Genomic DNA, 26,831 nt, shown 5'->3' with positions numbered 1-26,831 from the left:
ATAGGATATTTCTGCATAGTATTGAAGTGAACTTTGGCTGTCCAGTCTCTGATAGAAACAGAATTTATCACAGCCCTTTTTTTCCTAATGCTATTTCCCAGTGCAATTGTAAATTACCACCACTTCTTTTTTTTATTAGAGGGAACAAAATGCTGTCTTGTGCTGGTAACTCAGTTTGGGACAGGGAGATGGAACCCTTTTCCCTTCAGCACCCTGGAATATTTAGCTGTACTCAAGAGTGTCTCCAATTGCAGAGAGCAGAATGTCTGTGCAACACCTCCCCCTCAAACAAGGGAGGAAGTTGCCCTGACCTTCCTGCACATTGTGCAAGACCACAACTCTGTAACAAAACAGAGGTTTTCATTATGGTTACTGAGAGATCAAGGCTTCAAACCACTGGCAGGAAAACATTTAAGGGCACAGACAGATCACAGCAGATCGTGTCCAACGCTACTTCAAAATATGCAGAAATACCTTCCATCATCCTTTATTATTATGCAGAGGAAGAAACTATAAAATCATCACTTGGAATACAGAGAAATTATGTTATAAGGATCAATTTGGACAAGTTTCTCTTTGATCATACCATCCAAAGTGGCCCAAAAAAAAAAAAAAAATGAGTCATCCAGCCTCTCAGATGCAAAGCTTCCACATTTATGACAAGAACATTGTTTCAAGTGTCTCAGTTTTAGCATTAACTAAATAACCACATGGCCTAATGCTATTAAATTTCTGTTTTGGGAGCTCGAGGTGTTTCCATCTCACAGAAATGGGAAACTGCTTCCAATTTGATCCTTATAGCAGGACACTGATCATTTCAAGCACAATGGTAAGGGGGAGGCAAAGAAAGCAGAACCCAGTACTAACAGGAAATGGTTTTCTGAAGGTAAATTTCACCAACAAAGATCATAGAAGCAATAAAAACAAACTTCTTTTTCACATTGTCCCAGAAAAATGTCCCATTGTCTTCTAAAGAAAGTATTTTGCATTGCATTAGTGTCCCTTACTGTCACTAGCAGCTGGCAGCTCAGTTTCTAAAACATTAAAATTTCTTCTTTTTCTTCTCACAGAACAGAGCAAGACAAACCACAGAGACCACTGAGAAATGTAACCTCTAAAGCACAAAAAGCATAAATATTGTTTTAAACCTCAGAGAAATATATCTACTAATTCAGAACTGACTTCAAATGTTAGACCAGCAGCTGATTTTATTACTGAGCACCTCTAGGAGCTTTCAGACAGCTGCTTAGAGTTTCACCAGCTGGGCAAGGTGGCACCAGTGGGGGCTGAGTTGAAATGAAGCTTCTGTGATGCAGAAATAATTGGGAATATAGACTCTGCATCCAAAACACATCCTGTGCAACCAAGACTAAACTGAACCAAAAAAAAGGGATGCTAGTTATGTCAAAAAATTAGGAAAGTAACTCAAAATGTGGAAAGCAAAGATTTTCCTGGGCAGATAAGCCAAAAAGACCTCAGAGCTAAAAAGCCTGGATAAAATTAGTGCCAAACAGCATTTAAGCCTTTTTGCAGAGCTCTGTCCACTGACAGTCTGAAGATTATTTAACCTGACTTGCCCTTGTGAACCTTCCCAGTCTGTGTCCTTATGCTAAGCTGGACAAGCAGCTGCATTTTAGAGTGCTTTGACTGCTACAGTTTAAAAACCTTGTGCCTCTGCAAAATACTAACTGAGCAAATGAAGATCTGCTTAGATAAGTGATTATTTTTAACTTGTTTCTGGACACTGACACTGGCTTTCATTCTTTTCTAATAAAAAAAAAATAAAAACCAAACTGAATTTAAACTAATGCAAAGACTCTGCTGGGATTCTTTTTGTCTCTGCTCATGGATATGATTTTAGAGCTTAGCTAAGCTGATTAATAAAAAAAAAAAAATAAAAAAAAGCTTAAAAGGTTTATTTCCCTCCCTCCAACCCAAATTGGATTTAGCAACTGACCACAGAACCAGCTGATTCAACTCATCAAGGAAAAATTGTTTTTCTTTGTAGGGTTAGGTTCTTTCTCTACCAGCCCAAAGAATCCAGCTCCCCACATTATCTCAGCTGCTCCATCAATGACAGAGCTGGCAGGAGCAGAACAAGTTTCTCTGTGACACTTTGCTGGTTTGCACTGAATCAACAGGAATCTCCATTTCTCTTTGGGAGGAGGAAAAAGCAGCCTGGTGACATTGAGAGATGTCTCTAGTGGACACTTGTGTAGCTCTGGCACATTAAACTTGAATTGCACCATATTCCTGCTGGGAATGGCAACAGGCACAACTCAAAACCCAGCACCGAGTCACACCATGGAACTCAACGTGAAGTTTGGAAGGGTTGTTATTCCAAAGGCACAAATCACAAATATCAACAGCAAATATATGCAGTCAGTACAAGATCAAGCACTGCATCACACCTTCTCCATCAGCTGAAGACAGAAAAAGCCAGCCCTGCTCACAGAGCTGGGCATTAGTGGCAGGCAGCCAGTCTGGGGGACTTTCACCCACATCCAAGGTAGAGTTCTGCCTCCTGCTTCTGCAGTCCTTACTGCCATCAAAACCAAGCACATGACAGCAGTTCAAAGAGCCCATCACAGCAATTCAAGGTTAAGCAAGTTCATTTAATTAGCCATAAGTTAAGTGGGCTTGTTTCTCTACCAGGCAATTGAAAGTGACCTGGCTTAAGGCTATAACTGCAATTTGCAGAATTGAGGTTACACATAACCTATTGTCTCCAGGTTAAAAACAGTCCTGATGCCAAATACTGATCCATCAGTGGATCTACAGGCTGCCAGTCTGCAGAAACATCACAGATAATTACTTGGGTTTTTTTAAAGACTCCTCTAAAAAACATAGAACAAGCTTTTAGATTTGTCTCTGTTCAGATTTCACCTGGCTGTAAATATTGAACTGTAAGACCCACTACTGAATTCTTATCTTTCCAGCAGCTCTGTGGTTGCTTTAAGAACACAATTTAAGCACTGTGAAGAGACAAAAATGCATTGATCTATTTAACATGACTATGCTCCTAACTCATTTCTGCTTTGTAAGACAGTAACTACATGAAAGGTGCTTCCAGTTTTAAGAAGTTTTAAATTGAAATGAGAGATGTAAAGGACATCATTTCACACCTCCCTCCATACATCAGCCAAACATTTCCTTTAGCTTTCTAAGAAGCAGTAACAGAAGAATTGCTGCAGAAACCTCTTTAAATATTTCATGTCACATGCTGTTTTCTCAGAGCAACTGGGGAGATCTGCTTGGTGTGCATTTTCAAAGGCTTTAGCATTTCAAATATACCAAACTGCTTTTAAGTGACACACAGCTCTGTGGTGCTAAGCACTAAGCAAAGTTACAGGAGCAAACTATGCCTTACATTAAAAATAATTAGACAACTAATAAGCTTTGCTATGCAATTAAGTATACATGGCAAGCTACCAACAACACTACCTTTAAATTTTAATGCTAAGGTTTATCACCACTATTTACATAATTGCACAATGCCAGAGCATTACTTAGTATAAAATATTAATTCTTCATTATGCCAGTCTTTTTTGTACATGTTCTTTCTATACAATTTTGGAAGAAATATTATATAGGTTATTTCTTCCTTCCCTTTCCTTACCTTTTAATATTATCAGAGAATCAAATTCAAGAACCTTCAACTAGATGCAAAAACAGCAAAAACATTTCCATTTCATCAAAAACATTGCTTCCACAAGTGAGGTGCAAAAAAATGACTTCCCATTGCAGAAAGATTATAACAGATAAGTGCTTTGAAACCAGGATGATTTTTGGTTTTAATTTTTATTATTATTATTAACATAATCCTTTAGTTCTGTAGGATCACAGACCTGATCTATTTCTAGTTTCTTCCTTTTCTTCTACTTGATACAAGTTCTCATTCGACTGCAGTACAATATCCTGATGGTATGACAAGAGTGTACTTAAACCAGAACAGTGATTTCCTGCCTTATTTTTCTTGCATTGAACAGAGATTCCAGTGTCCTCAGCACAGAGAGGGCAACCACCCACGTAAAGGCAGGTTAGCAGAGTATTTGTATTTTCTTGTGCTGATTTTATTACATTTTTACTACACTGCTGCTCTGCTAAATCACAGTGGGAAAGGTCACACTTTCAATTAAGCCAGCCCTTCTTCACTCAGAGCAGCATTATTTTGAGTTGAAGAATACCCAGTGGTGTTTCCAAGTCTTCAGGAGTTTGAGTACATGCTACCTGCTAATTAATACCATTCCATCAGCTGACAGAATGACCCCAGCAGTACAACCCTCCAGCCCACCAGCTGAAGCAGCTTCAAAGCACTAGAAAAAAGTGCAAGAGTAAAGATCTGCCTCAAAATTCTTGTATTATTAAACACAAGCCTGTTCCATTAGGATTTAACACTGCACATCTTCCTTGCACCGAGGTATTAATTTGCTTTTACTGCTTCTATTGCAGGTTCCCATTTTTAAATGCTTTTAGAGAGGAGAAGAGTGGTGTCTAATGAAAGCTGCATTCCTCAAAGTGGGCTGTGCAGCCAACTTAAAAGCTGTGACTGAACAGTAGCTCAGGGTTTAGTTCAATCTGCCATCTTTTCTCCAAACTGCAGTCTTGTGCATCATTGGAAACTCACCCAATCACTGCTACAGCAAGCTAAGTAGGACTATTCATATCAGTAAAAATTTATTTTCTATTCTGCAAAGTCTTAATGTCACCAACTGTACAGCAGTGATCAAAGTCCTAAATTCCATCTTTAGATATCAACGAAGAAAAGCAAAAACAAGATCCAACACTCTGAATGTTAGAATATAAAACTAAGCCATATTCTAAATATTCTAAACAGCATGGTTATTCACAGCCTCATTTTACTCCCACTGGTCAAATCCTCAGCAGACCAGCTGCCTTTCAAAGGCTGACAAGATTCTGGCAGCACTCCTTCCCAGCCATGCAGAACACAGGACGTTGGCATTTTTAGCATAACTGTTTTAGTGAGAGATGAAGTTTTCATATCTGTCAGGGACTTTCTATCCATTTTTATTAAAAATTACTCAAAAAATGCAGGAGAATCTAGAAGCTAGGATGTTTTATGTGCAATACCTTCTTCAGAGTTGAAAATCTTAAAGCTTTATCATGTGGGAAGATTTTTATACAGGCACAGGCGACTGCCACTGAGAGATTTTCCCCTACAAACCATTTACACAGCTCCTTTCTACTCATCCAGTGCTGTGTTACAGAGCTTCTGCCCTCCTTGTAAGGCAGGCCTAGACTACAGGACAACAAATAAATACTCACTTGTTAACACTCTGTCACCACAGAGGAGGTTTCATAGTCTGAAGGCAAATGCTTGTGAAAATGTAATATAAGCAATGAGTTAAGGCCATATGACAAATGTTATGGCCATATGGCAAATCTGAAACAAATTGAAGGGGTACCTTATATTCCTTCTATATGATTTTGTTAATAGTTCCACCACTTTAGTTAGCCAAATACTAACCTAAATATTATAAACTGAACGGAATGCTGAGATGATACAAACCAATGTACTGGGTCAAATTGTACCATCTCCAGGAATAACCTGCAATTAAAAGCTCACTCCCCCATTCCGTTTCCAGTTTATAAAAGCAACAACAATCTTAACAAGCCACTTCTTAAGAGTTTAATGATTGACTAGGATTCTGATCCAAGACATCCCATGGACAGCATCGTTAGGCCAGCCATTAAACTCTTCAAAATGCAGCCACTGGATTCTTATTGCTCAGTTAGTAAACCTGGATAGTGCCCAGGCCATGTCTTCTTCACAAGTCTCCACCACCCTATGGGCAAGATATTTGTAGCCCTGTCCCTCTTACCGTGGTTTCTGACCTGCCAATATGAGCATAACATCATAGGAAAAAACCGTTATAAAGCTCTCTGCCCACCGACACTGATGAAAGAAGGGGTTGGAGGAGAACTTAAAATTAGGTACTGCTATTATATTGTCTAATGGATTCCTCTTGTAACTGTTAACCACGTAGTAGTCTGTAGGAAAAAAATAAGGGTCAACATATTTTTAGTATTTATTATCCAAGAACAAACATCGCTTCTTCTGTATCTTTTAATTCTCTTTATCTTGACTACTCAAACCCTCAGACAATCCAACAAAAAACATTCTCATTTTTGTTAGAAAGTTCAAAGTCACTTTGAATTTCCACCTGTTCTCAGGGAAAAAAGGTTGAGTTTTAGTCACAAAACATTCAGGGAAAGAAAACACACCAAAAAAAAAATTAAGATCAACATACATCACAGTGGAAGCACAGCTTGGTTTGAAAGTCAGAGGAACAAACAAGGCAGAGCCAGTCACAATTACCTTGGGCTTCTTCCAGTAATCCTGAGGTAGGTATCATAGAGGAATGCTGGGGCCTTATGGCTTACAGCAATCCAGTAATGATATAAAAGGTGATTGGAAGTTAGATTTACATTGGGCCGTCTGAAGGCCTGTTCGAGAGGATTCCTCTTGAAAGTGGAAATTACATGGTATTCTGAGAAAGAGAAGTCATTCTTTTCAAAGCACATTCCAGGGTACAGCATCAACAGCAGTGGCTTTGTTAAATCACCACCCCAACTCTGCACAGCAACTAAAACACTTCAAACTTTCAACTCAAAATACTGTTGAACTGGTTCTTACTATAATGAAGAGGTGGTTTATGCCATCATCTTCAGATTCCTATTTTATTGTAGCTTCTCTCTTTCTGTTCCTGTTCCCTACCTTAGAAGTTGGTGGTTTCAAGCACTGACAGCAATTTTGGTTTACAAAGCATGTAAAGCTATTTAAATAGTCATCTACATTTCATGAAGAGGGTTATTCTGATCGCTTGTGTGAAGAATTTTAAAACAGATTGAGGACTCTGCAGTCATCTGAAGTGATTTTAAATGACATTTTCAAGCAATTTATCCAAATTTAGGCATTAAGAAAAAAGCAGTTAGGGTGGGACTCCATGAGAATTTCTTGAAAACACCTGTAAATTCAGTATATAACAGGTAATGCAGGATCAGGGTCTTTAAACATTATGTGGAAATTCATCTCTGCTTTTAATCTTCTCTTATCACTTTATGCTACTGCTATAGACAGCACTTAAATACCTTGATTCAAACAAGTGAAGTCAGCAATTTTCCCAGTTTAATTGAAGCAATAATATTCATATCCATGTAAACTGGGCAAAAGCAAGTAAAATAGATTTAAATATTGAGGTTAATGGAAAGAAAAAAAATAATCAGAGCTTCAGGAGTCAATTTCTAAAAAACCCTGAAAACTAGTAAATGGTTTTATTATGCCAAACAGCTTATATTGTTCTTTGTAACATAAAGCATTACAAAGCTGTTGGCCTGGGGGTTACATCCTTGTCAGGATATCTTAGAGTTGAAAACAGGTAGTGATATTTCCTTAAAGGCTACTTTTCCCTGTACATGAGCTGTTGAAGTGTCATGCAACAATCTGAGTATTAAAAAAGCCACCTCAACCAACAATCAATTAAACAGAAAGAGCTACACAAGGGCAAAACTGTTACCAGACCTCTCAATTATGCAGATGTACACAACATTTAATTGTGTTAATGTTTGTTCATATGTTTTTTCATATGTATTTACTGATGTTGGCACTGCAGCCAGCATCACTACTGCTCCTCTGAGAGACTTCTCTCCACACACTGCCTGCACTCTGTGGATCAGGTCATGGCAGCAGCAAACACAAAAATCAGTTCTCCCATAGTTCAATCATAATGGAGTAAGAGTAACAAAAAAAAAATACCAGTAAGAACCAAACTAAATGGAGGTAATGCTACAGGGGGAGCAGGGGGAGAGAATAAACAGTGAAAGATGAGAAAGCACAATTACTGCAAAATTGAGAGGTGTGGCTAAAACACCAGTTTCAAAACTAAAAATGCATTATGGTTTACTGATTATAACCTGTTTGATTTATTTTTATTTTTTTTATTAAGGCTAATGAGAAAAAAGAAACATGGCATACCAACTTCACTCCAGTGGAAAGGATTGGTGCCACCTGTTGTACAGTTATACACCATGACTTTTCTTGGTCTGGGGCAAAAGAACATAAAAGAGCAAGTTAGAGGAAAAACAACCTTTTAAAAACACAAACAGAAGAGATGCCCAAAGTTATCCTTTCCCTCAACAGCATCATTTATATAAAGCAAAAAGCATCAGTCTCATGGTCCAATCTTTGCTTTAGCATCTTTCAGTATTTTTCTCCTTCTCTAATTATCCTATTTCTTTTATTTCACAGAAAGCATCTGCAGGTTGTATTGATTACAAACAAGACCCAGGAAGGAATTTTCAGACACAGCTTCATAATATCAGTGTGTGGTGTCCTCCTCTGGCACAAGCAAGTTACACTTTGAGAGACAAACCCTGTCAGAACATTAAATTCCTTTGTCCTGGGGGAACAGCAGGACACTGATGAGGATTTCAATACAAGACTGGTTCACTAAATACACACTATCATTTCCAAATATTCACTACCCTCTTTTGCACCATTTATACCTGTTGATTGCAGAATACCAGGCTGCAGCCAGTGTGGTATTGACAACAACATCTATTGGGACAAGATCTGCTAATGCATTGTTGGAAGCTCTCATTGTTCGAAGAATTCCTTTTCCTGCCTTGAAGAACAAAACAACAAAGAGAGACAGAAGACCCAGCAGTAAAACATATGAAGCTTTTCTGCCTTCCAAAAGGAGGGGGGAAAATCAAGTATATTCATTACTTACAGCAATGAAGATACCACTAGGTCCATTGAAGTTATCAATCCAGCCCTATTAGGAAGGGGAGAGGGAAAGGATTTGGTTAGAGTATACTGAAGTCAGCAGCTTCAAGTGAAAATCTGAGCAGTTTCTACATGTGTAAGGGGTGGAGGAAAAGGAGACCAAAGAGGAGAAAGATTTTTAATTCCATGTCGCTAAATAAAGCTCTTCCACAGCAAACTCTGGTAATGTAACAAGTTCCTATGACTCAGACAAGAGATCTACATGTAGGACACCAGAGTCCTTCAGAGAGAGCTGCTTATTTATTTCTTAGTGAATGAACTGCAACTTTCCATAAAAACATGTTTAAGTTCAAAGGATTCCAGTTTAAAATAGATCAGCAACTCAAGTGTTTTTAATTTTTCAACCAAAACACGTTCTTGCTCAGCTCTGATGAGGCTATTTAGGCACTAGATACTGTTATCAGTCATCCAGAAGCAACCCAGACACAACTGCACAGTCCAAGAGATTTTCCTCCGTGAAGATCACTGGATGAAGAGGTTCCCAGTGTGTGCTGCAAGATGGCCAGGTGACAAGTCAGGGACTTACAGGAAAAGGCTCCTTCCAGCTGGCACCGATGATGGATGGCCTTACGATGGCAATGTTTAACTCTGCCCCTTCCTGCTGCACCACGGATTCAGCCAAGGCTTTTGTGTATGTGTAGGTATTGGGTCTTTTGCCTAACAGTTTAGGAGTTATATCATTCACTAGGTCATCATCCATCCACCTGCAGAAACAAAACAAGAAGCAAGTGGAAATTACTGTGTGCTGCTTCACTGGGGAGGTGGAAATGCTGAAGTTACCGGGACTATTTTTTTCTCATTTAAAGAAACTCACACCTAAATGAAAACAAGTTTCTCAAAAAAACAGAGGATTGCACATTCAGTGTCCATCAAAAGAAGCATACTGGCATTTTTTTCTTGCCCTGGTAATTCATTTTTAACACACCAACTACAGAGCAAGCAGGACATTTACAATAACCCAAATTGTGCCAACCAAGTTCTCAAAGATGGAGTGCACACACAGCAAATCAGTCTTTGGAACACAGGCCCACTGCATTATGATCTACAAAGTGATACCACTGCATTACCAGCATCCCCTCCACCTCTGAGCAATCACACACCACCCCTGAAGCAAGCTGGTCACAGTGTTTCTCCCTTTAAATTAGTTAAATTTTGCAATTTCGTCTTCCTTCCTAATTAATATTAAAAATGTAATAATTTTCAGTCACATCACACAAGTAAGAAAGATGTGCCTCTGCAACTATTGCTACTTTGGTGTTTTTCACTGCAAAACAGGACTTGAATTTCATCTGCCTTGGTCTCTTAGTCACAGAAATGGAATTTACTGTTTTTCACCACTGTCATGTCACCAGATGGACACACATGGGACTCCCTTCGTGACATGAACAAGGTGAGAAGAGGGGTAGTGAAGGCTGGAGATCACAATTTTATAACTTTACAAAAGCCTCCCCTCAGGAGCTCTAAAGTACACACAGCAGTGCCAGCCCACACCAAACAGTTTAAGTTACATTTGTCTCTTCACAGGTCAGATAGTCAAAAATAGGAATGTTTTGCAATCTCTCATTTTCAAGTGTGTTTAATGTCAACATGATCAAAAAAGGCTGGCTCAATGTGCATTCTGTGTGGCAGCTCATTTGGTTTTAATGTGAGCACTTTTCCACCTAAAATAACAAGTTAAAGTAGGTATTTTACTTCTTAATTAGTTTTTTTCAGTTTTGTACTTCTTTTCCAAGAGGTGATACTTTGTACAACAGGTAAGACAGAAGAGACTGATGTAGAGTTACATTGCATTTATCCCACATCACCACCTGTTTCACAGTTAGACAGCTACCAATACCTCAGGACAGTTAATATATACACAGAAAATAAAATACCAAATGAGTCGTTTTTCCTACTCCTAATGCCCAAGACTTAAAGCTGCAGAAAACAGATTTTTAATGGCTGGGCTCTCAGGATACTTAACAGAACCACTTCTCCAGTAAGTAATATTATCTGAGCATCTCAGTCTCATCTTGCAATGGAATTTAGGTGGGTGTAGTAGAGGCAGCTGTTGAAGGTAACTTAGTTTATCCTTTCCTCCCCAATGCATGAGTTACCAGAATCTCCTGACTCAGGCAATCATACAGCTGCACTCTCAGCACAGAGGAGGCATCATGAGCAGACATCAGCACCCCTCTCCTTCAGTACCCCTCCACACCCAGCTCAGCTTGAAGGAACCACAGACTTTAACCCATCTCCCTTTCAGCAAAGGGGAGTGTCAGCCACGCCGTCTGACCTATGGGACAGCATAAAACAAATCTGTCTTTACAGCTCCTGGCTGTTTTTGGGTACTTCAACAGCAGGAAGAAAAAGGAGACAGGTCACAAATTCATAAAACATAGCACATACTCAAGGGAATCTATCAGTTTCTTGGGATCCACAGGAGGTGGGTACACGACTTCCTCAATCTGTTTCCGATTGCAATATGCATAGGCAGTGGAAACGTGCATGAACACCTCCAGATTCTTCATTCTCCGTGCCAAGGACAGGAGCTGTTGTGTGGCAACCACATTTAACTGCACAGCATCTCTATTGATTAAACAGAAACTGCATTAGTAGAAAGCAAGACAAAAATAAGCAAAAAGAAATTCATTCCTAAATGCCTCAGTGCTGGGTATATAAAGTGTTCCTGAATTCTCCACCCTATCCCAAGAAAGGAGCATGGAGACTGCCCTAATTTTCTGCTTAGAATAATATACCACACTCCTAATCTAGAACAATGTTCAGGATAATTCTTCTTGTACCCTTTTCTTACCAGCACCCTTTGATTTCCTCAACCTAAATCCCAATTGTATGTTTTCTGTAAAACACGAAGGAAATAATCCAACACAACACCAAGCTTCCAGAGGATGCACCTCTGAACTTCCAAATTCAAGTTGAGTTAGGCCAACAACCTGGAAGGCTTTGTGGGCCACTAAGGTGGAGCCTGGCATCTTCTTGTAGGACTGCAAAAGGCTCCATAAGGGATGGAAGGCAGGGGGAGAAGAACCACACCTCCACTCCAGCTTCACCACTGCTCATTCCTGTGTTTGAGGACACCACAGCAGGGTATCTCTCCAGCTCCCAGCAGATACCAGCTGGCTGACCAACTCCTGTGGTTATTTTATAGTTTAGATCTTCTCTCCAGCCTACAGACTTGCTGTGGGCACCAGGTTCCTTGGAAATATTTTACTATCCAGTTTCAAGAGTACACCAAAGCAACACTTCATCAAAGCCTTTGCAATAAGTGTTACATTAGCAGCAACAACAAAATCGGTATCCCCAAACAATCACTAAGTTCCAGACTGCTTTATCTCACATTATTAGTGGGGGACAGGAAAGGGGAGCATTATCCCAAAGCAATTAACATCAATGCTAACTAATTAGTTTGCTACCTCTTTCAACAAGTCAAAAGGAGCTCATAATCCCAGCTGTGTGCACCACTTTTTCCACTTCTTGTTTTCATCTCTCTCCCTGTGCATCTACATCCCCACAATTCTTCCAGTGCAAACCTCCATTATTAATAAAGGACTTTTAAAAGACAAGAAGAAAAGCTGAGCTGTACTTCATCTCCTTTTTTTCTTATCAGGTAAGAGAGCAAGCACTAAAACCTCCCCACACACAACTTTTCTCACAAAAATCTATCCTCTGAAAATACACATTCCCTTTCTAACAAGGCAGGCCAAAGGAATAGCTTGGGCTGCCCTTTATACACCAGGAGAAAAACTAACATTACTAGGAGCACAGTACATGTAGCTACAGCTCATTTGTATTTTTTATACCCATATTTCCAACGCTGGGGAGACACCTGGTTCAGCCCCTGCTTTTCAGCACCATTGGTTTGCCAGACCAGAATTTTTAAACTGATTTTAAGACTCACCTTAGTGTCTCATTGAATCTGACTGTAGCAGCACAGTGAAATATAATATTAATGCATTCTATAAGTTCTTCCTTGATTGGTTTACTAAGATCCAGTTCAGGCTGTGTAAGTTCACTCACAACTACTATTATTTTTTCTTTGAAGTCTGGTTGTTCTTCTCTCAACCTGTCAAAGAGCTGTCAAAAATAACAGGACTATAAACTCAGTGGAGGTAAGAGAAACATTTCACTTCAGTGAAGAAAATACCCACATCCTTTGTCTATACCTCCTAACTTCTCAAGATCATCAGGAAGTTAGAACAGTGCATTGGCAATACCATAAGAACAGGTTACAGACTTCTCATGAAGTAAACTATATTTTTTTCCAAAATAAGTTGTGGGAACAGTCTACCCACTTCCCAAGCTTGATAACAGCTATTCAAATTTTTATAAAAGTCATGCTGGAGTTTAGGTTTAGAAATCTTACATTAAGATTTACAGATTTCCAGTGATTTAAGAAATACTATCCTCAAATTATGCCAGTCTTGGAGAACTTCCAGATTACTAATTTAAAAAAAAATAAAAAAATAAAAAAAAATCAAGAAATTGTTTGTTTCTCTGGCTGGTTTAAAGAAAAGAGGTGTAACACATTAGAATACCTGATTTAGTTTAATTCAACTGAAAAAAATCTCACCAAAATTATATTTCATCAAGAAATCTTCTCATAAATGACTGGGTTTTAACCAGGTGGCTTAACACATGGATCAAAATTCTTGCCTCATCTTATTTACACTCATTAGTATGCAAGTTTTCCTGAGCCACACAGTACTGTGGGAATAAAACAACCTTGGAAGCTGCAGAAGAGCAGACCCTTCCTTCCAATACCTTGCAATTGCTTCAACACCAGCCAATTGTATTAAAATCACAGCAGTACCTTCCTTTTTCCCCCCAAGCATGCAGTTATACCAAATACAAACAGGCAAAATACATTTCCTTAAAGAATGATGTTAATTTTAAACCATAAGTAAGTCACCTAAAGGTGCAGTTTCACACCATTTCAGGCAATGAATGTTTATATTTCTACCACAGAGACTGGTCCTTCTCCTGATTTCTTTATTTCTGTTGCTTCTCTCACACTGGCAAGAGCAAGAAGCCCCAGGGCTGTGGGAGCAGCTGCAGGTCCAGCATTTTTTTTGAGAGAGATGTTTTTTTTCAGCCCAAACATGAGCTAAAGCAGCTCACTGTGTGGCCACCTGAAGTAGCAGTGCTAATTCCACAGTGAGAACACAGGACACCTCCACTTTCCCAGGCCTCAGCTGGACTTGGCAAACATGAAGCTTCACTTTATAGGACAAAGCTGCCAAGACAGCATTTAAAGCCACTGCAACTCTTCTGGGTACAGCAAACAGTTCTCACCTAAGGGCAGAAATTTTGTGTCATTTTGAAAAATAAACCTGCTATGCTTTTGGTTGGAATGATGTCACCTTCCTCCAGGGAGCTGAAGCAACTGCCTGTTAACAATATTAATGTGGGATATTGCATTAGAACAGAAAAGCAGTACCATGATGAGCTCTTAAAGAACCAGTTTTTATTTTTCATATGTCCATCACACCTGCTATACCCTTTTCACATCCCTATCATGCACCACACCTCTCACTAGCACTGACACCAGTACTGAGGAGGAGAAATACCTGGACTGCATGCAATACATATGGAAAATCAGCAGAGGAATTAGATGTGTGGAGTCCAAAGAAAGTAGAAACCTCAACACTGTTTTGTTACTTGTAGCTCAGTTTATTTCACATTTATTTATTACCTATTCACCCATTTGGATTTCAAACTCTCCAATGAGTCCATCTAAATTGTGAAGAATTACTGGCAGTGTAACTGGACAGCTTAAGATAATAGGTCTTATTAAAATTTTCATAGACTTTTAAAAGAATCTTGATGACACTAAAGCCATTTAAATGATGGACTTTCAATCTTATCTCATCATTTGAAGACAGAACAAACATCTGGCCCTATTCTACATCTCTGCAGAGATGAGCAGCTCCATCCCTGCACGTTCCTGCCTCAAGCAGTAACTCTGCCTACCAGGGCTTCTGCTGTGAACCTGCTCCAGCACTAAGTGCTCACCAAGCCTCAAATCACATCAGATTTTTATCTCAGTGGGAGCTGGTACAGACTATAAGCAGCCTTTGACTCAAATTTAAAAGCCTTTTACAACAGGTTTCCTAAAAGCCACACTGAGCCTCACAGCTTACCAAAGCTGAAGTCAGTCCACACCAGTGCTGCTTCTCTCTCTGCCCAAACTCTCTGCTTTGCCTTGGCTAATAGTGTATACAAAAAGTGGATTGAGAGGTTTTTCCCTTTTCATCTCAGAGCTTAGTGTGGAGATCTTTTCCTTGTTTCAGGGCAGTGACAACTGAGGGTTTTATACAGAGAGAACTTGCAACTGAATTTTAAGATAGAACCCCACTGTAACTCATTCTGTTGTGTTTTATGACATTGCACAAGACTGCAGGAAGATGCTTTTGAAAAAATGAGCTAGTTTTGACTGGTTACAGAAAATAATTAACTAGGGAACAGCCACCCTCATATCTGCTATGATCCCAGCTAGTCAGAGTCATAGAAATCCACTGCCTTACTTTAAACAACTTAGCCCTATGTGCACTCACAGTTCCTTATTGATTCCCCTTCAGCACCTCCTAAGAACACACTTTTTACAGACTACACTGCATCTCAATGAAAAAATTAAACTGCTGACACCTGTGCTTCATAATAGAAAGGCCTAGATAGAATAAACAACTCTGCTTTAGCAAAGTTCATGCTAGAAATCTCTCCTCATCCTTTTCATCCTTCCCATTGTGGAGAGGATACTCTCTAAGGAGAAAGAGAGGGAACAGAGATGGATGATTCTACACTTAGTAAGAATGGCCAGATACCAGAATATCAAGGTAAAGAGTTTTCAGGAGCAGAGTATTTGACCCAGCAGGCACAGAGCATCGTTTAGAGACCACTTTGATAATTCCACAGCACAGACCTTCAGTGCCTTTCTAGCTGTCACAGGCTGACCAACAGAAATCTGTAAATCTGCTAAGCCAAGCACTTCTGTTCCACTTACAAATATGAATTTCTGCTGACATATTCTTATTTACTGCTAGATCCAGTAGCACATTCCAGAAAAAAACAGAAGGCACAAGGTGAAAAACTGACTTGCTTGAGATCTTAAAAAGTCTCAATCCATCTTACAACTCCCAGTCCTCTACCTCTTGTACCTGATTTTATATTCTCTTAACAAGCTCTAACACAGCTTTTTACTTCTCACTTCTGCTTTACAGCTGAATATCCTACTTCTGAATTAAATACAGGATAATTTTCAACCACAGGCTTTGCTAGAGACTAATAGCTTGAAGAAGTTAGAGAAGCACTGCCAGGTCTTAAATTTTGTATTTCTGTTAGAACAGGGGAAAAAAAAACAAAAAACAAAACCACAACCAAAAAGAAAAGAAACCCAAACATTTACAGCAAGATTTTGCTTTACACAAACTGAAGCTGTTCTCAAAATTAAATGGGACCATCATCTGGAAAGACAAAAATGAACTTTGTGAGCACATGACACATACCTTACAGCTGGTAATTTCTTCTATTCGTTCTTCAGCTGTCTGACTGGCTTTTTTTCTTACCAGCACATAAACTGCTTTCACTTTAGGACAGGATCTGAGCAGTTTTTCCAAAAGCACTTTTCCCACAAAGCCTGTAGCTCCTGTCAGGAGGATCTTTTTCCCTTCATAGTATTCAGGAATGGAAACCATTGTGACCTTTACAAAAGATAAAAACAAAAAGTACATTAAAGAACTTACAGAGTTCAGATTTGCAGAAGATTGAATCATTGTATCTGTGCTGTTTATACCTAAAAGAAATGCTCAACAGATTTTTTTACCTAAAACCAGTACTTGAAGCTGTCTTTTTTCACTGCATTCTGAAAGACTCCCACAGGGTCACTACAGTCATTCCAGATCTTCTTGTAAACTGCCCCTGTTAACAGTGTTTTAAGGACTGAGACACCCACTCAGCCAGGAAAATAGCTCAGCTTCAGTCTGGTTTTGCTTCTGTGTGCACAGTCCTTCACCACTCCAAGGGGCTCTCCATGTAAACTAGAGGTCAGATCATTAAAATCTAATCACAAGTGGATTCTGAAAGTCCACTTGTGATTACATTTTACTGTGTGAAATCCACTTCTAAACACACTGACAGAAGACAGGGAGCCAAGCATCCCAATTGCAGGCCCTGGAATTTTGACTGTGCCAGCAGAGCCCCTGTCACTGCCAGGATGAGCCCCCCTGACAATTAAATTAAACCAGAGATAAGGTTGTGTTAGTTGTTTGGAATGGGATCTTATGGTTTTCCATTGATTACAAAAACCCATACAGATCCACAGATACAGAGTTTTCCAACTCCTTCATTCATTAAGTCATCTGTGAGGGGAAAAAAAACCAAACAACAAAGTTGGTAGAATTCTCAACAAACTAAGATTTGAGTTAGCCACAAATACACCTCCTAAGCAAACGAAGGGTAAGGGATTATTACTCAAATTCAGCACAAAGCTAGAAAGTATTTTATGTTTTCCTCCAGTTAGTAAGATAGCCTTGAGAATCATGATTATTTCCCCTCCCTTCACCAACCTCCTGGAGATGATGCCATTCTTGCTAAGAGAAACTGAAACACTTTTTAAGGACAAATATGGCCTCACAATAAAGTGGGAACTTGACCTTTAGGACCTCTAGGACTCAATTACAGTGCAGCATCCAGAGCTGCCATTCTCTGATGATATAACAACATCTTTACTGTGACCCTTAACCAGCTTACTTTCATTAGATAAGGATGTAGCATTATGGATACATTTCCACCCCATTTTACCAATCTTTCTGATTAGACTCCTAAAACTCCTGAGCTGATGTAGTGAATGTCTAATTATAGTCCTCTACAGCAGTTCTACACCAACTGTTATGTCCAAAACACTCCCAAAAGGACCACAGAGAGTCACAGAACGTTCTGAGTTGGAAGGGACCCACAAGGATCACCCAGCTCTCAAGTGAATGGCCCATAAAGGGATTGACCCCACAACCTCAGTGTTACCATGCTCTGACCAACTGAGCTCATCTCAGGTATAAACTCCATAAAGCCATGGTACCAAAAAAAACCCCAAAAACAAGCACACAAAAAAACCAACAAAACTGAGAATCTTTAGACACAGATGGAACGTTTCTTAGGCAAATAAGGATTACAACACTGAATACCTTAACAAGGTGAGAACCTTTCTTCACCTGCCACCCAAGAATAAAGGTGTGACTTCTAAATACACTCAGTTCTTTCAAGACAGCAAGATACTGCAAGCAGGGGCTCACCAGGAATGCACAGAATGTATGTTAGAACAGCTAATTTGTCCTTTTTGCCTGAAAAGTAAGTAAATATTTTTGGAACACCTATTTGTCAGGTACCCACCATATCAAAGCAATTGTGCTCTCTTTTTCATGTGCTCATATCTCAACAGTCTCTGAACAAGTTCCAAATGATTGCTAGAAATGAGTTACTGCCTGCACATGTCCTGGTTTCACAAGTCTGGGTACCAAGTGCTATGTCAGATACTCCAAATCCTTATTTTGACTCCCTTCTCTGAGAAGTGAAGCATCAAACTGATAGTAGGATACAGCAGCGAGTTTAGAGCACAACAAACACTACTGTTTCCACTGACCACAATATCCAGAATTATTTCTTTGAAGGTCAAGAGAAAAAGCTATTTACATTAAACCACTTTTAGCACACAGTTAAGAGACTCAAAGGCAAATTTGAAAGCACACTCCTGCCATAAAGCATGGAGTGCAAGACACAGCATGCCTATGAATCATTTCTCCCTGTTCAATTAAGATACACGCCTGCTGTCTTCACCATGGCTCAAAGTCACAGTTCATGCTCTCCAGGTATGTCTTCCCCATGACTTTTGTTTTCCTGCTCTTTGTGCACACCATTCAACTCCCTCCTGAAGATCTGCAAGGTCACCCCCACATACAGGACAGGATTTCAGTTCCTCAAAGAGGGAGGTGGAAACTCACGCAATCGTTACTGCAGCAATTTTGTCACTAAGATTCAGTTTTGTCATGGATCCTACATAACCTTCTTACTCATTTACCTAAACTAGCCATCATTTCTATTTGTCTACACCTTGAGACTCTAGGAGAGCATCTAACACTACCCATTAACCTGTCCTTCCTTAAAGAAAGGTTGAATTGTGCTTCTGACACAATGCCACAACCTCAGCCTGCAAACCTGCTCCCACAGGCAGAGTCTTTGGCTACGTCCACACAGGAACCTTGGACAACACCCAGGACCTGGCTATGGTCCAACATCTGTTTCTGAAAGCCAAAGCAATGAAAAGTTTTGCTGCCAGTGGAAATACCTGTGTTGTTGTAGCCCAGCTTTTTAAGTGACTGCAAAATCTGACAATACTTAGGCTCATGTGATGTAAAGAAAACTGGAACAAAATAGATCAAAGTTTCCTGCCTCAGTCATTTCTGATCATATTCCTTTGTGAAACAGACTGAAATCAGAATACCAGACCAACAAAACATCAACATCCAGAGCTACAATGAACCAGAATGATGAAATGGGTTCAATTAAAAAGCCAGGAACTTCCATAAACACTCACATTCACACCTGGGAGGCAGCAACACTTCTATGTTTGCAGGCTAATATTTTATCCCTTTTTTTTAAGGATTGAGCAATGCTTCCTCTAAGAAACTTTCAATCCCATTTCTCTTTACCCTGTTCTCCAACAACCAGACTTTGGTAGATCTTATTCACAGCAACTTTCCACACTGAGATTGTCTTCTACTTCCACCACTCTGGAAGATTCCAGCTGGAAAACATAATTGATGTCATTTTTCAGAAGTACACATTGCTGTCATCATTACAGCAACAAACACAGGGATTGTGAGGGAACTGCCTAAAAGCACCAAAATGGATTTAAAGGATAAAAACCATGTCTGGAATCTAGGTGTGAATGACCCAAGTCTGAAACCAGGAGCCCACGCTTTGCTCTGTTAGAAAGAAAAGTTATCTCAAGCACAGGGAAAGGAAAGAATGTTCCCATTCTCCACCTACCTTTCCCTGCCTTCTCCAAGAATGCATCTCCACATGCCAGCACTGCTGGCAACTCCTCATCTCAAACTCAGAAAGGTCTTACCTCACTGCTATATTACTTTAAACAGTTCTTTGTGGCAGCAAATTACTGAAGAATCACAGAATCACATGATTGTTAGGAGAATTATTTTATATATATATATATTTTTTTTTTTATATTTATATATAAAATATATATTTTTATATTATTATATTTATAATTCTGTTTTAAATAAAACAGTTAAGAAATACACATAGCTCCTATCAGAAATATAGTTTGGTCTCTAACAACTAACAAGCTGGTGCAAAACAAAAATATCTACCTTGCAAGACACCACAGCAAAACCAAATTTAACATTTTAAGTGTCAACAATCACTTTATCTATCTGTTTTAGAGTACATTTTGTATATTAACAGCAATACATATTGTCACCAGTTATCCACTCCTCTGCTAACAGCTACCTCTTCAAACACACACAGAGAACTCCCACCAAACACAAAACTTGTGTGTGTCTAATGCCCACTCTGGAATACATAAAACTCTGCATCACAGACACTCTCTTGAGCTAATTAGCAATAAAGAAATCTGACAGTTGAAAGGCTTAATAAGAGTTCTGTAAAGAATTCTCACTCTGGAACAGAAATTATCAAAATTCCCACATTACCCACAGGTATAAACAGCTTTTGCTAGAGGAATCTGATGTGAAGCTGCTACAGAGCAACTGCTGCTGGGATTCTTCTGAATTCACAGCTTCAGGGCTAAGCCCACGGTGACACTTTGTAGATATGCTTGTGTGAAGGGTCCTCTAATAAACCAAGAGTTCATAAACACCTCAGGAAAAAGAAAAAGAAAATCCACCACCAAACCAACACTCCAGGATCTCAGCCAACATTCCCCATCTTGTAAAAAATTCTCGTGTCCAAGGCTGAGCAAGTGCTATTATGGAGCAAACAACAGCAGCTCTGTTTGCCTCCAGAGCTACTGCAGCAATATTTAACTCACAGCTTCAGAGGGCTCTGACTCCCAAAACAAGGACAATTCTGTTCTTAACAGGAAAATGATCAGTTCCCAGATTTGTCCAAACACAGATCAAGACGCTTAAAGATGTGTTTTCCAAGTGCCAGGAAAGCCTGCTGCAGCTCCACTGAATGTTTAAATGCTAAATCCAGCAACTAGAGAGTGTGCATGTGTGTCCTTGCCAGAGATTAAATGCTCTGTCTTCTAGTTTTATCACTGACAAACATTAGGTCAACAGCATGCTCCCTCCAAATTCAATCCTATCAAGATTATCGCTCACAGGAAATAGAAAATGTGCATTTCCCAACCTCTCAAACATCAGCGACAAGCCACAAAGTTCTGCAAAAACACAGCCCAACAAATCAATTTTCTCTTTCCCTCTGGCAGCTGGAACCCAGCAGCAGCAGGAGTAAAAAGCAGAAAAAGTAAGGTGGTAGGAGCATTTTGTTTATGTATATTCAGGAGATGAAATTCGTCCAGACATCAAATCTGAGAGCATCAAGTATGTTCAAACACCACACACACCTCCCACTGCATCCACACCAGACAAAAATCATTACAGAAGTCCCTCATACAGAGCTCCAATTGCCACATTGCAAGGACACCATTGCAAGCCAAAAAAAATAAATCTCTGGGAACTGGAGAGATTGGAGAGAGACTCAGGCAAGAAAGGAAATAATATTTAACTCATCTAAACAAGGTGACTGCCAGGAAGACAAGTCTGGGTCATGTCATATCATATCATCATGTCTCATTTCCACTGGGCCTTGTTTCCACAAAAGTAAATCAATGAATGCTATCAGCAGAATGCCCACATTTTCAAGCACCACAAGGGCCACTGACCTGCCCTCTGTGGCCAATACCCAGCCAGCATATCTCCAAAGGATACAGTCTGTTTGTCTTTGTGGTCCAAGGTTATATCCATTGGGAAACCTTATCTGTGAAAGATACTGCTTGAAAAGATGAGTAGAGACCGTAAACTGCTTTGGGTGCAAGTTAACCTTAAAGCATACCTATTCCAAACTTCCCAATCACGTGGAAGATTTGGGATTCCTCCCTCAACTGGCAGAAAGACAGGATTATCCATGTTTCAGCATTCTTATCTACTCTCTGCAAGTGCATTTTCTTTACTAGCTGTAAGTCAAGGACCAAGAAAATGTAACACACCTCCAGGAGCTGGAAAACACACTGGCAGGCTTGGAAGCAAATTAAAACAACTAAATTTTGAAGAATTATCAAAATGGGCCCCCTAATCCAACATCAGCTAGCCAGTCTTTGGCTTGGCCCTGGTAACGTGCCAGACCTCAAGTGTCTCACCACACACTTTCCACACAATAATGGGGATGGATTCAGGGGAATACTGTGCTCTCTACACCTGAAATATAACTTTAAATCAATCTGAAGGACCAGGCCCAAGTCACAACTACAGCATGGATAAATGCCACCAGAAGACCCAAAACTCTGTAGCAAAGCACACGGCAAACTTGTGGCTGACACTCAGTGAATTAAGAGAAAAAATAACAAGGCATTTCAAATTAGTTGAACATCATCAGGATTGAAGACTACAAAGAAACTCCCCGACTACCAATGAAGAGATTTGTCCTCTTTAAATCATTTATCTAATGAAACACAATACCAGTTTGAGTAACCAATCTAGTTAGGTTAAAGTTTACATAGCTGAGTGTATAGCTCTATGTACAAAAATAAAGCAGACTTGCTTTTCAAACAGTTCTCCTCACTATTCCTAAGCACTGAAAGCTTGCCCTAGAGTGTGTGCCCCTCAAGCTACACTCCTCCTGGATATATTACCACCTCTGGCAGCACATGCATTCAAGGTAAGAAGCATTATTCAATTTAGGTGAGACTCAGCTAATACTGCATGTGATCCATTTAACAGCACATAAATATCAAACTCCAGATCGATACCAGACATGGAAGTAGCTCTGCCACTTTCTTTTAGATGGCAGTGACAAAACCCAAGTACACTCAATTGCTTTGGGAAGAATTGGGACCAAATAACCCACATCCACTCAATCACTTGTTAGCAGAATTCAGCCCAACTCACCAACTGCTTCACCCAAGACACCCTTGTGAAATAAGAGACTCTGAGGTGAGGGCTGTGCCCACAATCATGGAGCATTTAAACTCTTTTAATCCTTTAGTCTTACAGAGCAGAGCCTGATTCCAGCGTGGGCAATGCTGAGTTGATCTCAGTAAACTCTGCCATCAGAGACATTCAGTGCATGTGGTTACACAGACATTTCTTAAATATGTGCTCACACACCTTCCTTCAGCCAAAGTTCTGATTTTACTACAAATTTCCACTTACTTGTGCTTCCCTCAGAGGGATTCTTACCAGGTGACTTTGTAATTACTCCTCACAAAGTAATCTGTTCACAAAGTACATACTAGGCAAGTCCCTTGCATTTCTGGAACTATGTTTCTCTTACAGACACTCCCTCCTCTGACAATTAATTAAAATGAAGTAGAAGGTTTTTACTATCCCTTTATAATCACATAAAGTTGACGTTTTTTCTAAATTGTTTCCTGTTTGAGCTTAGTCATCAAGTGCACGTTGAAGGAAAAAAGAAAAAGGCTCTTTTGTTATAGTTAAAGTCATTCCTCAGAATTGCACAGAAGGCACAGATCAGGTCAAAAATTAAACTATTCCAGGAAAGCATATCCCACATGAGAACATTTACTGTACTCCATCTCCAGCTGACATGAAAACATGTTCAACACATATGCAGGGAGATTTTAAACAAGTTCTAGGAAATCAAGAGGCAGGCAGACTCAGGATTTGTTGTACAAAAGCAAAGTTCCAGATAATTTTATCTAATTTAATTGGAAATCTTCATTAGAAATCTCACTTGCACTTATGGTTATGAAAGGATTACAAGATAAAGCCTCACTGTTTATCAGTGTAGTTGCACAAATCATGGCTCTTACTTTGCATAAATCATTGCTGTTAACTGGGAGAGGAGAACAGAACCTGTCTGAAGGACACATCTACAACACAATGAGCAGATCAGCACTCACAGCTGACTCTCCATCACTCAGCTGTTATTCACTGCCTTAGGAAAACAGGCCAAAGGCATCACCTCGGTGTGAGCCTGCTGATATCCAGCCCTGGTTATCACCAGGGAAAGCCTTAGCAGCAGCAGCAGCAGGATTATTGCTCCAGTGGCTACTGTTTGCTGGGAGGGGAAAGCCAAAAATCAAGGAAATGGAAGGGGGTGGAGGAACACACAACTTACAAGTGCTCATCAGTTTGTCAAGTTTCAGTGGTAAGAGATGTTCAGTCTTTAAATTTCAGGCTTAACTCCTTAATCTTGGTAATTAAAACCCAGGTTTGTCTTTTTCATATTGATCAGACAAGACAAGGATAACTACCCAAAAACTGCACCTGCAATTATGTTCTGTTCAAACTTCTTACTCACAAAGCAATTACAATTGGAATACTTAATCAAGAACAGAAAGCCCAGCTCTTATTCTTCTCATGTTTTATATTACATAGAAGGCTTGAATCACATTTTACAATAGACATTACATGATGAATTTGAAGTCCTAGGAATCAACTCTCCCAGACTCCTTCCATACTTTCTCAAATCTCTTACAGTTAAAAATGCTATTTTCTCTTCTATTATGCTCCTGCAGGAATTCACTATAATTCTTTTGAAACCTAAGAATTATTCATTTATCTGACAACTGCTCTCCCAAGTTTGAAACATAATCACCTTCTAAAGAAAAACCCACGCTGGTTTACCTTTCCTTTCTTCCAGTATGTGTGGAACTACCAGCAAAAAAAAAAAAAAATAAAAAGCCCTTTTCCACAATTTTCTTATCTTTAAAAATGACTTATAGAGATACTCAAAGCAAGCTGTACCAAGATTGCCTACCTGTCTTCCAAACAGGATGCTGGCAGCCTCCCTCCTCCTCCTCCTGCTCAGAAGAAGAGCTATTTACTCGGCAGGATGGCAGATACTGATCGTGTAGACGCCAAGAGCTCCAATCTTAATTCCTACTTATGCTAATGGATGTCTTCTTCGGATCTATCAATTACACCTCTTGCACAAGGAGCTCTACAAATTTACAAACATCACGCTGAACAACGGCAGGGAAAGGTGTGAGGTGGTGTGCACACACACAGATACCAACACCTCCTGAAAGGACAGCTTTTGTCACCACACTGAGGGGAGGTGACAGGTTACACCCCTGAGGTCCTCACTGCTGGGGAAAGCTCAACAAGATCAGTGCTCACCACAAATCCTGCGCTGGAGATGCTCAGAAGATCCAAAAAAATAAATAAATAAAATAAAAATGGGAATACCTGGTTTATTCAGATAGACAGGATTTGTTACTACAGTTTGCAGCTTCTGAACTGTGCAAGTGTCAAGGTGAAACAAAGCAGGGCTGGAAGATTTATTGCTGCAAGGCTTGGAAGCAGTACCAGGGAGAAACACCATGGATGTGTGTGATGGTACTAACCCTGCCCAGACACCAAATGTTTACATAATGCAAGTCCTCCACACAACCCACCAAACTAGCCAAGCACAAGCTTTTTGCTGATATTGGCTCCTTTTCAGAATTTTTAGCTTGCCACTCAGCAGCTCTGCTTCCTGCAGAGATGTAACAAGCAAACTACACTGAACATCCTCAAACACTGAATATTTTGCTACAAATAAACCGAACACACACAATTCCTGGCTGAAGAAGCCAACCAAGCCTGCTGTCACTGCAACAATTCATGTCTTCAACAACATCCAGGACCTTCTCAGGCACTCACTCAAACCTTCCAAAGGGCTGTATAATCATTGTTTGTTGCGCATCCCCTTCCAAGCACCGGAAACAACAACCCTTGCGAGGGAACTGGGAGCTCCTCCAAGAGCTAGAACTCAGAAACAGGATGAGGACAGAGAAGGAGATTCAGTTTGCCCTTTCAGGAGCTAAGAGAGGTGGGATGGATGGTTACAGTTTTGCTTCCGTGTTAAATTTTATCGACAAGCATCAGCTGCTATAGATGACTAAGATGTGGACAGGCTGGGTTATTCTGGAACTGTAAGAAGAAAAACATTTATCATGTCCAAAACCTATGGCCACACTTAATTCAGAACAACTCCCCCAATGTGCTTTTATTGTTAAAATTGTGTCTAGTAAAGTTTCACTATACCTACAGTCCAGCAATAAAGACCAAATACCTGCAGTAAAAAGTTAAGAGATCTAGATTTGTGATTACTTTATGGCTCTTTATTACCTCTTTATCTAGAGGTAAAAAAAAACCCATAAAATCAATCTTTTCTATCCATCTATAGGTTTATTTTGGGGAAATGGTTTAATTTTAAGGCATCTATAGGTGAGTGGAGGGTGAAAAACAGGGCAGAGAAGCTGAAAGGTGAAGATCCTAGATATCTACCCTAGAACCTAGTATATAAGTTCCAAATCGCTGAAATAATGGTATCTCAGTTAAGCAGCACAGACATGATACAGTAAATGGGGAAGTTGGGGATCAAGAAATTCTGCTGCCGTACAGATGGATGTCACAGATAGTAAAACTCCTACACTCTCCACTTCTTAATTATTACCGAAAGAGTTATTAAATATAAAGAAAAAAAAAAAGTTCAATTACTAAAACCGTGAAATAGGTTAAATGAAATTAAAGGTTTCTATTTCCATGGGATTCAAGCTGGTTTCGATTACGAGCTCGCTCCCAACCGCCGTAGCCCTGCAGTCCGCCACGCTTTCAACTTCACTGGGGCAGCCTTTAGGAGCCCCGAGCTCCGTGTCCGCAGGGCACGGGCGGAGGAAGGGCTCTCCCGCTCCTGAGCTCGGACCCGCGGCCCGGGGCTGTGCCCACGGCCCATCCCGGCTCTCCCCGCACCCTCCCGCTGCCCCGAGCGCCCCCGGAACGCGCGGCCGTCTGTGCGAGCCCGCTCGGGGCTGCCCGCGGGG

General features: G+C 40.0%; 1 protein-coding gene across 1 annotated transcript in view; it reads right to left on the bottom strand.

Annotated features, from left to right (window-relative positions):
- FAR1 (fatty acyl-CoA reductase 1) overlaps positions 1–24,879 on the bottom strand; it is a 31,464-nt gene extending 6,585 nt beyond the window's left edge. The window contains exons 1-9 of the mRNA XM_015631319.3: positions 24,782–24,879; positions 16,312–16,506; positions 12,708–12,883; positions 11,198–11,377; positions 9,336–9,513; positions 8,754–8,798; positions 8,527–8,645; positions 7,997–8,064; positions 6,341–6,512 (exon numbers count right to left, since the gene is read on the bottom strand). Coding sequence (XP_015486805.1) covers positions 6,341–6,512; positions 7,997–8,064; positions 8,527–8,645; positions 8,754–8,798; positions 9,336–9,513; positions 11,198–11,377; positions 12,708–12,883; positions 16,312–16,500 — 1,127 coding nt within the window. The 5' untranslated portion in view covers positions 16,501–16,506; positions 24,782–24,879. The remainder of the gene's footprint in view (positions 1–6,340; positions 6,513–7,996; positions 8,065–8,526; positions 8,646–8,753; positions 8,799–9,335; positions 9,514–11,197; positions 11,378–12,707; positions 12,884–16,311; positions 16,507–24,781) is intronic.
- Between the last annotated feature and the right edge of the window lie 1,952 nt (positions 24,880–26,831).

This window comes from Parus major, chromosome 5 (genome assembly GCF_001522545.3).
Source record: "Parus major isolate Abel chromosome 5, Parus_major1.1, whole genome shotgun sequence".
Taxonomy (NCBI): Eukaryota; Metazoa; Chordata; class Aves; order Passeriformes; family Paridae; genus Parus; species Parus major.
Note: the sequence above shows the minus strand (reverse complement) of the source record. Positions and strands in the feature narration are given on the sequence as shown.